The sequence below is a fragment of the Acanthamoeba castellanii genome, assembly GCF_000313135.1.
Source record: "Acanthamoeba castellanii str. Neff unplaced genomic scaffold scf7180000084715, whole genome shotgun sequence".
NCBI classification, from domain to species: domain Eukaryota; phylum Discosea; order Longamoebia; family Acanthamoebidae; genus Acanthamoeba; species Acanthamoeba castellanii.
Window position 1 is genome coordinate 154,660 of NW_004457638.1, and position 12,683 is coordinate 167,342.

Consider the following 12,683-nt stretch of genomic DNA (forward strand, 5'->3'; position numbering starts at 1 on the left):
GGGGAGGGGGAGGGAGGCTGGCGGACCGAGGGCTGGGCCTGGAGGGCGACGAGGGCGGCGAGGGTGCCCGTGTGGGGCAGGCCCGTCCCCTGGATGAAGGTGCCCAGGGCGCCCTCGGACCCGGCCGTGCGCAGGAGCACGGCGCGCCGCGCCTTCATGTTCTCCCCGACCTGCATGAACAGGCCCACCACCCCGTCCCCCACCGTCTTCGGCGTGCCGTCGCCCTATTCACATGCACGACACGATACGACCAACGACACGACACGACCAACGACACGACCAACGACGACACGACACGAGATGCAATGCACCAGCCTCCATGAGTGTGGTGAGAGGAGAGACGCGTCACGTGGAGAATGGGGGCTACACGGATGCGTGCCGTGCCGTGCCAGGGCGGGCACACGTACGAGAGGGAGGGCGGAGAGCCAGGCCGAGTCGAGATGGTGCGGACCCTGTCCGTCGGCCGCCACCTGGCCGGCGCGAGCGAGGGCGGCAGCGGCGGCGTCCAGGGCCAGCTTCTGGAAGCCCTCGAGGCGGCCCACAAAGTCCGTCTCGCTGTTCAGCTGTGCGCACGGGAGTAGTTATAGCCAGCGCGAGCGCTCGCCGGTCCGGAAGGGAACGCGGTTGGTGTGCGTATGGTGGTGGTGGGGCAAAAAAAAGGGGGGGATGAGGGGTGCGTACCTCGAGGAGGAGGGCCTCGGAGGAGGCGAGGGCGAGGGCGAGGGTGCCCTCGGTGGTGGGCCGTTCGGCCTTCTTGGCGAAGCGGGAGCGTGCCTTGTCGAGGAGCCACAGCTCGGCCTTGGCGGGGTCGCCCGCGGAGGCGGCCAGGGCCTCCTTGCAGTCCATGACGCCGGCCCCGGTCCGTGCACGCAGCTCCTTGATCTGGCCCATCATGCCCCCGCCGCCGCCCCCCGCGGCAGCGTCCGCGAACGCGCGCGAGTTGCTGCAGCCTCCGGAGGCGGGCGTGCGAAGCGACACGAGGCTGCTGCTGCTGCGCACCGCGAAGACGGCAGCACCACGGCCACTCCCGGTGGTGGCGGCGGCGAGGGCAAAAGCGGCACGACAGGCGAAGGCGGACTTCATGAGGGTGGTGCGGTTGTTGTTGGTGGTGGTGCTGCCGGAGGCAAAGATTGAGCTCAGAAACAAAAAAGTAAAAAAATAAAATAATGAAAACAAGGCGAGAAAAGCAAATCTCTGGGGGACACCAGCACAAAACAACATGAACCAGGACGCCCTTGCTGAGGTCGATGACTTCACTTTCCTGCCGGGCACCGTGAGCCTGGTAGAGGAGGTAGACCACAGGATCCTTGTCGTGCTCCAGGATGGACGCAAACTGCTGGGCGTGTTGCGCTCTTTTGATCAATACGGTATGCTAACCCCCAAATCGATCAGCCCTGCGAACGTGCCTAATGTTCAGTGGTACTGCAGCCAATCTTGTACTGGAGCAGACCATAGAGCGCATTTATGTGGGCGAGCAGTATGCCGAAAAGAATCTTGGGCTCTTCCTCGTGCGGGGCGACAACATCGTGCTTCTTGGACCCATCGTACTTTCTCCCTCCCCCCTCCCTCCTGCCCCACAAAGCGAGTGCACGCGTCTAAACGTGGAGTGGGGGGGGGGGTTAAAGGATGAGAGTAGAGAGGAGCTGTGCGTGAAGGGCCTCACCAAAGTGACGTTGCCTGAGATCGAGGCGGCGCGAAAAGCAGAGAGGGAGGCAAAGAGGGCACAGTGGGAGCTCAAGCAGAAAATGAATCAGGACCCCTGGTCTTAATCCACACAACACCGGCCTGTCTTCTTCTCGTTGGTGCCCCCCCCCCCAAATCACCACCTCGGCTTCGGTGGGGTTCGAACTCGTGGCCCCCTCGGCGTGGGAACCGGTTCCCTGGCGGGCGAGGTGCGCGTCTTCGACTTTTCGGGTCGCCGCCAAGGGCCGGAGGTGGACCACGCGATCGCTGCCGATTCTCCAGGGCCGTGCCCCTCCTGAACCCAAGCAAGGCCCCACCAGCACGCGAGCTGCATGGCGCCCCTTACCGCTGGTGGTGCGTACATAAGAGGAGAGGAACCCATTCGCATCAGGACCATACCCGCATTCGCCCGTCCCACCTCAACTTGCTGTGTCGCAGCTATCTACTCCTCCTCCTCCTTCTTCATTCACTTTTGCTGCAGCTCTTCCCATCATCGCCATCATGCCATGTGCCTGCGCCCGTCTCAGCTTCTCCGGCCTGGAAAGGGTTGTGGCGGCGTTCTTCATCTTCGCGTCCACCTCTACCGCCATCGCCCTGACCCTGGCCTTCAATGAATGGGGCCTCCTGGTCCTTGCGGTGTCCTACATGGTGGCCTTCTTCCTGCTGCTGGTGCTGCTGCCCTCGGCCCCTCTCTCTATCCCTCTTGAGTGGCGCCAAGTAACCCCCACTCACTTTGCGCAGACTGGGCTCACAAAATGGCGGCCCTTCAAGCACTGCTGCTACGAGAAGGCGGGCAACCACCACCACGACCACAGCCACACCAAACACAACGAGTTTGGCGGTGGCAAGGGCGCCGGCGAGCGCGACGAAGTCTTGTGAACCGTTTTCCGCACCGAAAAGCCCCTGTCAAAGTTGTTGGCCGTTTGGGTATCGGTGATCGCTAAGGAGAAGAAGTGCGAAAAGGGTGCGCACGTGATCGGGTTGCCATAGGGTACATGGTGGGTTAAGGTGGCGGTAGGGCACGAGATAGGGGCGGAGGTCAGACGGTTACGTCAGAGGTGTCGCGGATTCAACGTGCGGTGAGGTGGCGGGTAGCCGATTACGTAAGAAGCGCCGCCCACCTACGACAGCACCACCGTCGAGCGATGCACGAGGCGCGTCATCACCTCCTCCTCTACGCCCACCAGCCGCACGCCGCACCAAACCAGGAGGCAGGACACCAGGCAGGGCACCCCATGGCCTCGTCTTCCTCTTCCCCGTCATCCTCGCACGGTCATCATCAGCAGCAACAGCAGCAGTCTTTTCAGCAGCAGCTGCGCCATCAGCACCACCAACCCCCGCCCCTATCTCATGGTCTGAACTCCTCCAACGGCGGCCACTCCACCCGGGGTCCCTCTCCGCCCCATCCGCACGGGGGTGTGCCCCCGCATTTGCCCATCAGCGGTTCATCCGTGTCCTACTCGGACGACAACACGGGAGGAGGAGGATCGTCGTTCAACATTCTCAACATGCAGGCCTCCTTTGACGACTCCTCGTCCCACCTCGACCTCCCCTCCCTACTCCAGGCCAACGGCAACAACGGGGGACGCGACGTGCGCCTAGGCGTGGGTCTCGACCACCACCAGCACCACTACAATCACCAGTACCAGCAGCACCACCACCATCAACAGCAACATCACCACCAGCACAGCTCCTGGTCCGCGCACGCCGTAGATCCGTTGCCGCCAGTCGCACTCTGTACCCCCCCCCCCCAATCCCAATTCCTGTCGCAACGCGGGTGGGGGGGGGGGCATAACGACGAAAAACGCGGGGTGGAAGATTGCGAGGTTTGGGTGGTGGTGGGGGAAGTTAGAGCCATTGGCTGTGGCGAGTCGTGTACCCTCAAGCATGCGGTGCTGACCCGTTGGTGTGTGGTGGTGGTGGTGCGGATGTGTTTGGGCAGTGCCCGAGAACAAGCCGCAAGAGCTGCCCTCGCCTGACGGCAGTCCGGAGGTGTCGGGTCCGCCTCCGCAGCACAGTAGCACGACCTCGGCAGCCGCGGCGAAGAAGAGAGCCGCCGGCGACATGTCGGCCTTGGGCGGTGTGGGACACCACCAGGCGGCGCCGAGCCTGCAGCACTTCACCTCGGCGGGCGACGAGGCCCCCAAACCGGCGCGTGCCAAGAAAAAGAAGGTGGAGAAGAACAGCAACGCCCTCCCGCTCGACGACAACGACCTCCTCGACGACGAGTTTGGCGACGGCCTCGACTGCGAGGTGGACGGCGGCGGCGGCGGAGGCGGCGGCGGCAAGGATGTCAAGCGGCAGATGCGGCTGGTCAAGAATCGGCAGGCCGCGCAGCAGTTCCGCAAGCGGCAGAAGCTGTACATCCAGGACCTGGAGAGGCGGTGCACCACGCTCACCGCGCAGAACGCCTCCTACGCGGCCAAGGTGGAGCTGCTCAGCACGGAGAACCGGCTGGTCAAGGAGCAGCTCGAGTACCTGCGCAGCTTCGTGAGCCAGGCCGTCCAGGTCTCCCTCACACCGGCCGCGGTGGCCGGCGGTCCCTTGCAGATGCCGGGACCCCTGTCGGCCGCGCTCGCCGGGGCCATCCCGGCGCCCCTGCTCGGCATCGGCAGCCCGCTCGCCGGCGCCCTCTCCGCCGGATCATCATCCCACCACCCCTCGCAGACCGGACCCGGCCGACCGGCCTTTGCGCCCCTCCAGCCGCATCCCATCACCACCGGCGGGTCCCATCTGGGCGCCAAGATGCCGTCATTCCCTTCCCCCGTCTCGCTCGCGCCCGCCTCCTCTTCGGCCCCGCGCGGAGGCGGCAGCGCCTACGGAGGCGCCTCCGCCTCATCCTCGCACCTCTCCTCCCTCCAGCCGGCCTCCTCCGCCTCGGCCTATGCCCGCGGCGGGTCATCATCCCTCATGCCCGACCTCCACCACCACCGCCCCCTCTGATGAACGAAAAAACAGAAACAAGCCCTCCCCCTCCCCCTCCCGAGCCTAGGGCTTCTTCTTCTTCTTTGTTCTCTTGTTGTTGGTGGTGGTGGTGTTGCTGTGTACATTTTTCCTGCGGGAAACCAAAAAGCTGTTTTTTTATTTTTTATTCTTTGGCCGGGGTCATGATGAGGCACGCAGCGGCGGCGGCAGGGAGCAGGCGGGGCATGGCGGTGGGGGTGGTGCGGCTGCCGGCCGGGGCCACCATCCTGCAGCAGCTGCACGTGGAGGAGGCCCTGTTCAAGCGTCACCCCGATCGCTCCTACCTGCTCGTCCACCACGCGGCCCCGCCCGCAGGTACCACCGCCAGGTCGGGTGCTGCTGCTGCGGTTGGTGCTGCTGCTGCTGCTGCTGGTGGCTGGTGGTGGGTGGTGCCGGCAGCGGCTTTGCTTTTGTGCTGTGTTGTGCTGACGACGGGGGGGGGTGGCCGCCGCCGCCGCCGCCAGTGGTGCTGGGCATGTCCGGGCAGGTCCACCGGGACGTGGTCGTGGAGCGGGTGGTGGCCGACGGGGTGCCGGTCATCCGGAGGTTCTCCGGCGGCGGCACCGTCTATGTCGACCGCTCCACCCTCTTCTCCACCCTCATCTCCACGGCCGACTTCCTCCGGCCCGACCAGGTGAAGGTGTTCCCGCGCGAGGTGATGGCGTGGGTGGGCGGCTTCTACCGGCGCGCCTTCGCCGATGCGCACGTGGAGGACGGGGCGGTCTTTGCCCTGCGCGAGAACGACTACGTGTGGGGCCGCCACAAGTTCGGTGGCAACGCCCAGCGCATGTCCTCCGCCCGGTACAGCACCCCGTGCCCTCTCTCTCTCTCTCTCCCCCCATCGCATCCTATCCGCACCACCCGTGTCCCACCAAGCTCACTGTCGTGTGTGTCGTGTGTGTCGTGGCTGTGTGTCGTGTGCCATGGCTGTGTGCTGCGGGTGGATGGGTGGCAGGTGGTTGCAGCACACGTCGTTCTTGTGGGACTTTGAGGAGGTCAAGTTGAATGCCTACCTGGCCCATCCGGAGAAGCAGCCGGCCTACCGCCTGCAGCGGCCCCACAGCGACTTCGTGTGTCGCCTCAGGGACCGGTTCCCGGCCCGCTCCATCGGTGCGCACCTCCCCGTTTGGTCACCAAATAATAATAATAATAATATCTGGAGATGGTGCAGTTCGTTGGTCCACTCGACGGTTGGTGCCATGGACTCTTGGCTGATGGCTCCTCTGCCACACACACACACACACACACACCGTATATATATATATATATATATAAATATGGGGTGCAGAGGACATGGTGGGCGCCATCCGCGGCGCGATGGGCGAGCTGGGCGTGGAGCTGGTCGACGTGCCCGCCACCGAGGTCGAGGGCGCCCTCGAAGAAGCCCGCGCTGCTGGCCAGCTCTCCTCCCACGCGGTTGAGCTCGGCCTCCCGCCTGCTGCGCGAGACACAGGCGTGGAACGACGGACCCACGCGACGTCGTAAGCAAAGAAAGCCGCCACCATCCGTGTACAAGCCCCCCATACAGATATATACATAGATAGATATGTGGAGATATAGAAAGGTCTACATGCGCGTATGTCTCAAGGTGCCGTGGTATGACCATCACCGACCGGTGTGCGCGTGGTCGGCCGTCACGGCTGGTGGTGCTGGAGGCTGTTCTCCAGGGACAAGGGGTCGGTGTCCTCCGACACGAGGTTGAAGTAGACCAGCACGTTGTGCCAGGGACCCTTGTCGAACCGACTCTCGCCCCTGTCGTCGTGGTCGTGGTCGTGGTGGTTGTTATGTTATGTTATGTTACCACCAGCCGCCAGCCGCCACACCACCGTTGTTTTGGTGCACACATGAGTAAGCGTGGTGGGAAGTAGATCACCGGGTGGGTGTGAGGGTGCGAGGGTGCGAGGGGGCGTACTGGTGGAAGTAGGAGTAGCGGGCCTGATTGATGCGCTCGTTGGTGGTCACGTTCTGGACCAGCCAATACGTCACTGAAAACGCGAAGCCGAACGCCAGGCAGAAGCTGACCGTTGGGGGTACGCCAAGGCCCACCACCCACCGAACACGGGTTCGTCACGCCAATGAACAAGCCCTGGGAAGGGGCACCACGAGAGGCCGTGGGTGTACGTGGTTGTGGCGCGTGTGCGGAGAGATACGTACAAATTGAAGAGGACGAGGGACAGGGCGTAGACGACGTACTCGCGAGGGATGTCGTAGGCGATGGGACGCCGCCACTGGGGGTACGGGTCCGTGCGCAGGTCTGGAGTGAAGAAAGGAACGCGCGCGTTCAGGGCGGGCGGGCGGGGACAACGTACTTGGGGGGGGGGGCTTTCCTCACCCGGTACAGCCCGCCACCGCCGATGCGGCCCCGGGGTGTGGTGGGTTTGTACCGGCGAGAACGAAGCCGAAGGCGCACAGGAGATTGAGGCACTGGTGGACGGTGAAGCCCCAGAAGTAGGGGGCGTTCTTCTTGCCCACGCAGTTGGCGATCATGGGGCAGTGGTGGTCAAACCGCTCTGCCCTCCACGCCACGCGAGCACGCCATGATGAGACGTGCAATGGGCAGGGGAGCCACGCAGCTACACATGGGCGGCACATGTGCAACCCTGGGCGGGCGGGCGGGCGGGCGGGCGGGGAGTGGGGAGGGGGAGGAGTACCAACACAGCGGTCGCAGGTGCGGCAGTGCTTCGATCGCAACGGACGAGGGTAGATCTGTCCAGTCGTGACCCCACATGGTCAGGCGCCACACACGTCAAAGCGCCACATGTCCGTATGCGTGTACACGTACATCAATGCAGGACACACACACACACACACACACACACACGACACACACACGCCACACGACACGGAGACCACGCACGAAGGAAAGAGCAGGCGGGGTACGTTGCATGTGGAGCAGTACAGGTGTGGCGCCGCCGCAATGGTCTCATCCTGCTAAGTAGGCCAACGCGCGCCACCACCACGCAGCGGTCGATGGGGAGGGAGACTGTCAGCCTGTGGCCAATCACAGCCACACCAACGTGGTGGTGGTGGTGGGTGGGTGGGTGGGTGGGTGGGTGGGTGGGAGTTGGCTCGCGTACGGATGGTGCAAGTGCGGTCGGGGTGGCGATGGGAAGGTAGCCGGGATCGGAGGTGGAGGCCAAATAGTAGCAGCCGGCCGCAGAGAGGGAGGTGACGACAAGGCCCACCCACAGCATGCCCGTCTCGGGTGTCTGCAGGTGCGGGTCTGCAGGGCCAAAACGAGACTCAATGCTTCTTCAAGAGGAAAGAGGAAGGCACACGCCGCCGGAACATTCAATAAGCGTTTGGGGGGCGGGGGTACAGCTGAGGCCGACGATGTAGGCTGCACAATGGCAGACTGCCCAGACAGTGTAGTAGATTGTGTTGCTCATTTTCTCCAGCATAGGGGCAGCTCTGGCGGCTTTCTTGGTCCGGTGCTTGGCCGATGCCACGTCTGCACCTTCGCCAGCATGCTGGTCTGTCTGCCCATCCTTGAGGGCTACGGTGCGCAGCATTCGTCCCGAAACAGAATGCAAAAAAAAGCAATAAAAAAAAACAAAAAACAAAAGATATCATTATTGGAGGCAGTTTTGGCGCCAAGGGAAGAAAAAGAAGATCAAGAAGGGGCGGCAGCGTGAATCAAGCAAATGATCTTCGGACGCCTGCAGTGGGTTTCCCACAACGGTGCGTCTTGGTTTGTGTGGTGCCGCGTTTCGTGGGAGGCCGCGCTCCCAACATCCATCCTGATTTTCTGTGATGCCGCCGTGCAGGCTTTCCCATCTACTCTATCGATGTCCATCCTGAGGGGAAGCGCTTTGCTACGGGAGGCGGAGGTGCCCACCCTCCCCTTTTCACCATCTCACCCTCCTCACACCTCACCACTCTCCTTCCGCGCCTTTCCAACGCGTTGTTGGGCCGCTGCCACAAGGGCAGATCACAAGGTCAAGATTTGGAATTTCGACCTCGTGCTCAACGACGGACCGGAGGGGGCGGTCAAGTTGTTTGCGGCGATGGAGGGCCATGGAGGCCCCGTGAACTGCGTGCGCTTCTCGCCGGATGGGCGCTTCCTCGCCACGGCCTCCGATGACCACGTGGTGCTCGTGTGGGAGCTCCGCGGTGGACCCGCCACCCCCGTATTTGGCTCCGAGGAGACCAACGTCGAGAACTGGGGACGCTCCGTCACTCTCTCCGGACACACCACGCGTACGTGTCCTCCTCCGCCGCCGCCGCCGCCTCCTCCTCCTGTCATCTTCGTGATGATGACGATGACGACGACGATGACGGTGGCCTGCTCTCGTGATACAATGCGCCTCCCCTGCCCTTGTTCGCCCGCCGCGCGCTTATCACCTAGCACCACGGAGGAAACACTGACGCGGGTTTGCTCGCTTTACCGTCGTGTGTGTCGTGTCGTGTGTGTCGTGTTGCGGGTCCGCAGAGGTGAACGACATCAGCTGGTCCCCCGATGGCCGGCGGCTGGTGACGTGCAGCCTGTCGAGCGAGGTGTTCGTGTGGGACATCTTCGCCAATGGCGGCCGCGGAGCTCTCGCGGCCAAGCTCGTGGGTCACACGGGGTTCGTAAAGGGCGTCGCGTGGGACCCGCTTAACCGCTTCATCGCCACCGAGGTAGGTCCCCGTGTACGGCTTGGGGGCGGGGCCACGTGCGAGAAGGAGCCTAGAGAGTCGCGTGGTTGTGTTCGTTATTGTGTGTGTGTGTGTGTGTGTGTGTGTGTGCAGTGGGTCGCGACTGCGTGGGCGAGTTGTCGTGTTGCTGTGTGTGTGTGGTGCGTGTGTGTCGTGTGTGTGTGTGTGTGTGTGTGTAGTCTCGTCTGTGTTGAGATCCGTGAGCTGACAATGGATCTTCCCGCTGTACCCTTTTGCGGGCGTGTGGCGTGTCAGGCCGACGACAAGACGGTGATCATATGGCGCGTGTCCGATTGGGACAAGGAAGCCACCCTCGCGCGGCCCTACCGACAGTCCTCCTCCAACTGCTTCTTCCGCCGCATCGGGTACACTTCCGCGCGTGCGTGGGTCTGCGCGCCGTGCATCGGTGCCACGCACGCACGCACTCACGCGCGTGGGTCCACCTTGTGGCAGGTGGTCGCCCGACGGATCCTTCCTCGCGACGGTCTACGGCTTCAACAACACCAGCCACGTGGCCCCGATCCTGCTTCGGGGCACCTGGGGCAGCTCCTACTGCGACTTTGTAGGCCACAAAAAGCCCGTCGTGTGCGCCGTACGCGACCCCACCGGCCCCTCCGCTCTTCCGCGCTTGCTCTGATTATTGCATTTTTACTTTTATTAATACCGTGTCGCGTGTGGCGTATGGGCTGTGGCGGCGGCGGCGGCGGCGTGCTCAGAAATTCAATCCCGTCCTCTTCGTCGACGCCGACTCCAAGAAGGGCAAGCGGTCCACGCTCTCCTACTGCGCCGTGGGTAACGCGTTTTCTCTCTCTCTCTCCCCCCCCCCACACCGGAGGCCGACCTGCGCTGGCATGGAATGGGTGAAAGGGATGAGACGTGGCGTGTGATCCCCCCCTCTACCCACCACTGACGGAACGCTCGAGCGCGTGCAGGCAGCCAAGATTGCGGTCTGTCGGTGTGGAGCACGGAGACGACGAGGCCCAAGCTGGTGACCAAGAACATCTTCAGCCAAAGCGTGCTGGACATCGCGTGGGCACCCGACGGCTACACCCTCCTCTGCTGTTCCACCGATGGCACCGCCGTCTCCCTCCACTTCGACCCCAAGGAGGTACGACACACGCACACGACACGCACACGAGCACACACGAGCACACGACACACGACACAGCCCCTTTGGTCGGTTCCCCTCCTATCCCCCGTCGGAGGCCCTCATTCGTGACTCGCCGGGCGTGCAGCTGGGCGAGGCGATGTCGGCGCAGGAGAGGAGCGAGATGCTGAAGAAGCTGGGTGCGCCCCCCGTGGACGTGCTGTCGGCACTTGCCGAGCACCCCCTGCAGCTGCAGCTCGAGAAGGAGGCGTCTGCTCTCCGCAAGCAGCGGGAGCAGCTCCCTGCTCCCTCTCCCGTCGTGGCCCCTCCCCTCCAGTCGGCCACCCCCAAGCGCATCGCCCCCACCCTCGTCTCTGCTGCGGCGACCTCCTCCTCCACCGCCGCCGCCTCTGCCGCCGTCGCGACAACGACGACGGCCGCCACAGCTTCCGCGCCCGGCACGCCGGTAGCACAGCAAATGGAGACGCGGCTGCCCACCGGTAAACGCCGGATCACACCACAATTCCTCGGGTACTCAAACCCCCCCCCCTTACCGCCCTACCCCGCATCCACACTTGGCTTCCCCTCCAGCCAGCCGACTGCAGCCAGCTGACTCGCGTGGATATGATGGTGGTGGCGGTGGCGCGCGACCGCCTGTGCAGGTCGACGTACGCCTCGCCGCGGCCCGTCACGCCCTTCACGTCGGAGACCAGCAACTCGAGCTCGAGCCTGCCTAGTCCCGCCCCTGCCCCCTCATCATCATCATCATCGTCCTCCTCCTCCTCGTCGTCGTCGCGTCCTTCCACGCCCCTCCGCCCAGCCGCCGCCACCGAAACGAAAAGGTGCGCACCCCCCAATCTAGACGTCGCGGCCGTACCGTTTGCACTTCCTACCACTGCCCGCCCCGCCCCGCCCCGCCATCGAAGAAGAGTTCCTAACCGAGAAGGGCGGGCGGGCGGGGGGTCCTTTCGTGGGTTGGGCAGCGCGGGCACCCGCATCGGCCACGCTGTGGAGCCCCCGCACAAGAAGGCGCGGCACGAGCCCCCCGCTTCACCGGCAAGTCCCGCGCGCGACAAGCAGCAGCAGGGCACCAAGAAGGGAGCGGCCAACGACAAGGACAAGGGCAAGGACAAGGCGGGCAAGAGCAGCAAACAGCAGCAGCAGCGGGACCAGGCGACCAAGGCGGACAAGCAGCAGCAGCAGCAGCAGCAGCACAGCAAACCCCGAGCAGGCCCCTCCGGACGACCTACCCCTGCCACGCCCGCCAGCGCCGGGCGAGCGTCCCTCGACGGACGCCTACCGCGCACCAAGTCGCTGTTGGGCGGCCCACTTGGTGCGCACCCCCCCCCTCCCCCCAGCCAGCCAGCCAGCCAGCCAGCCACCGTACACAGGCCGGGTCGCGTACTTGCGCCGGCGGAGGGTGAGCGCGTGGTCGCATTATCCCTGTCCCGACTGGCTGCTGACCTTGTGTGCGTGTGCGTGTGCACGTGCGTTTCTGTGTGTGTATGTGTGCCGTGCGTTGCGGTGCGTATCGCGTGCCAGGGGCGATCATTCCGGTGCCCATTTTGGTGCCCAAGATATCGCGTCACCTCCACCCGCCCACCTACGACTCATCTTCACTCGCCTTCCTCGAAGTCGCCATCACCACGGCGCGCGAAAACGGTGCACCTCGATCGCCTGCTTACCTCCTCCTCCCCATCCCCCGGCCCAACCCCCAAGGCTGTTCTCCATTGCGCCCTGTCCTGGGTCGCTCCAGCGTGGCAGCGCCTCACCACCTCCTTTTTTTAATGTACCGGTGTGTGTCGTGTGTGTGTGGTGTGTGTCGTGCCGTGCCGTGTGGTATCAGTGTACACCTCTTGTGTGGCTCTCAAGGAGGGTGGGCGCACGGTATGGGAGGACTACATCGCCGGCCGAGTGACCGCCATCGCCGGCAACGCCAATTTCTCTGCCATCGGGTGCGAGGACGGTTCGCTCTTCGTCTATTCGCCTGCTGGCCGACGTGTACTTGCCTCCTCTCCTGCGCCAGGCCCTTTTGCTCCCTCCCTCGCCGGCACACACCACACCCCAATCGTGACGTTGCTTTGGGTCGTCGTGTGCGTGCCGGGTGGGTTGTTGGGTTGTTGGGTTGCGTGGCCAGATGTTCCCCTGCATCATGTTGGGCTCGCCCGTCACCCATCTGGACAGCAACCTGACCCGCCACCTGCTCGCCGTCACTTCCGACGCCGCCCTACGCATCTGGTGCGCGGCAGGCCTCCCCCCCCCTTCCCTCACGAACAACACAAATATTGTATTGGGGGCGAGGGAGGGAGGG

The 12,683-nt window shown here is 64.1% G+C and overlaps 7 protein-coding genes across 7 annotated transcripts in view; 5 read left to right on the forward strand and 2 right to left on the reverse strand.

Annotated features, from left to right (window-relative positions):
- ACA1_149450 (translation elongation factor Ts, putative) overlaps nucleotides 1-1,083 on the reverse strand; it is a gene marked incomplete at both ends in the record, with an annotated part of 1,487 nt that extends 404 nt beyond the window's left edge. Inside the window, 3 exons of the mRNA XM_004351502.1 lie at nucleotides 27-224; nucleotides 408-563; nucleotides 682-1,083. Coding sequence (XP_004351554.1) covers nucleotides 27-224; nucleotides 408-563; nucleotides 682-1,083 — 756 coding nt within the window. The remainder of the gene's footprint in view (nucleotides 1-26; nucleotides 225-407; nucleotides 564-681) is intronic.
- Nucleotides 1,084-1,219: 136 nt separating this feature from the next.
- ACA1_149460 (LSM domain containing protein) lies at nucleotides 1,220-1,769 on the forward strand (the record flags this gene model as incomplete). Its single annotated transcript, XM_004351503.1, has 3 exons — nucleotides 1,220-1,367; nucleotides 1,429-1,544; nucleotides 1,626-1,769. 3 exons carry the CDS (start codon nucleotides 1,220-1,222, stop codon nucleotides 1,767-1,769), a joined length of 408 nt encoding a protein of 135 aa, XP_004351555.1.
- Nucleotides 1,770-2,015: 246 nt separating this feature from the next.
- On the forward strand, nucleotides 2,016-2,562 carry ACA1_149470 (uncharacterized protein; the record flags this gene model as incomplete). Its single annotated transcript, XM_004351504.1, has 2 exons — nucleotides 2,016-2,037; nucleotides 2,165-2,562. 2 exons carry the CDS (start codon nucleotides 2,016-2,018, stop codon nucleotides 2,560-2,562), a joined length of 420 nt encoding a protein of 139 aa, XP_004351556.1.
- Nucleotides 2,563-2,918: 356 nt separating this feature from the next.
- ACA1_149480 (bZIP transcription factor domain containing protein) lies at nucleotides 2,919-4,626 on the forward strand (the record flags this gene model as incomplete). The annotated part of the gene is given in 3 exon segments (XM_004351505.1): nucleotides 2,919-3,325; nucleotides 3,336-3,379; nucleotides 3,626-4,626. 3 exon segments carry the CDS (start codon nucleotides 2,919-2,921, stop codon nucleotides 4,624-4,626), a joined length of 1,452 nt encoding a protein of 483 aa, XP_004351557.1.
- Nucleotides 4,627-4,832: 206 nt separating this feature from the next.
- On the forward strand, nucleotides 4,833-6,132 carry ACA1_149490 (biotin/lipoate A/B protein ligase domain containing protein; the record flags this gene model as incomplete). The annotated part of the gene is made up of 4 exons (XM_004351506.1): nucleotides 4,833-4,962; nucleotides 5,112-5,395; nucleotides 5,613-5,757; nucleotides 5,936-6,132. The coding sequence occupies 4 exons, from the start codon at nucleotides 4,833-4,835 to the stop codon at nucleotides 6,130-6,132; spliced, it is 756 nt and encodes a 251-aa protein (XP_004351558.1).
- A 149-nt stretch (nucleotides 6,133-6,281) lies between these two features.
- Nucleotides 6,282-8,036, reverse strand: ACA1_149500 (DHHC zinc finger domain containing protein; the record flags this gene model as incomplete). The annotated part of the gene is made up of 8 exons (XM_004351507.1): nucleotides 6,282-6,399; nucleotides 6,560-6,664; nucleotides 6,802-6,901; nucleotides 7,032-7,157; nucleotides 7,299-7,353; nucleotides 7,528-7,575; nucleotides 7,725-7,870; nucleotides 7,967-8,036. The coding sequence occupies 8 exons, from the start codon at nucleotides 8,034-8,036 to the stop codon at nucleotides 6,282-6,284; spliced, it is 768 nt and encodes a 255-aa protein (XP_004351559.1).
- Nucleotides 8,037-8,291: 255 nt separating this feature from the next.
- The window catches only part of ACA1_149510 (WD domain, G-beta repeat-containing protein), a gene marked incomplete at both ends in the record, with an annotated part of 5,906 nt that continues 1,514 nt past the window's right edge, over nucleotides 8,292-12,683 (forward strand). The window contains 14 exons of the mRNA XM_004351508.1: nucleotides 8,292-8,328; nucleotides 8,415-8,477; nucleotides 8,578-8,847; nucleotides 9,080-9,267; nucleotides 9,541-9,650; nucleotides 9,739-9,877; nucleotides 10,002-10,077; nucleotides 10,218-10,393; nucleotides 10,521-10,903; nucleotides 11,035-11,073; nucleotides 11,193-11,214; nucleotides 11,456-11,705; nucleotides 11,915-12,034; nucleotides 12,219-12,338. Of these exons, the coding sequence (XP_004351560.1) occupies nucleotides 8,292-8,328; nucleotides 8,415-8,477; nucleotides 8,578-8,847; nucleotides 9,080-9,267; nucleotides 9,541-9,650; nucleotides 9,739-9,877; nucleotides 10,002-10,077; nucleotides 10,218-10,393; nucleotides 10,521-10,903; nucleotides 11,035-11,073; nucleotides 11,193-11,214; nucleotides 11,456-11,705; nucleotides 11,915-12,034; nucleotides 12,219-12,338 (1,993 nt within the window). The remainder of the gene's footprint in view (nucleotides 8,329-8,414; nucleotides 8,478-8,577; nucleotides 8,848-9,079; nucleotides 9,268-9,540; nucleotides 9,651-9,738; nucleotides 9,878-10,001; nucleotides 10,078-10,217; nucleotides 10,394-10,520; nucleotides 10,904-11,034; nucleotides 11,074-11,192; nucleotides 11,215-11,455; nucleotides 11,706-11,914; nucleotides 12,035-12,218; nucleotides 12,339-12,683) is intronic.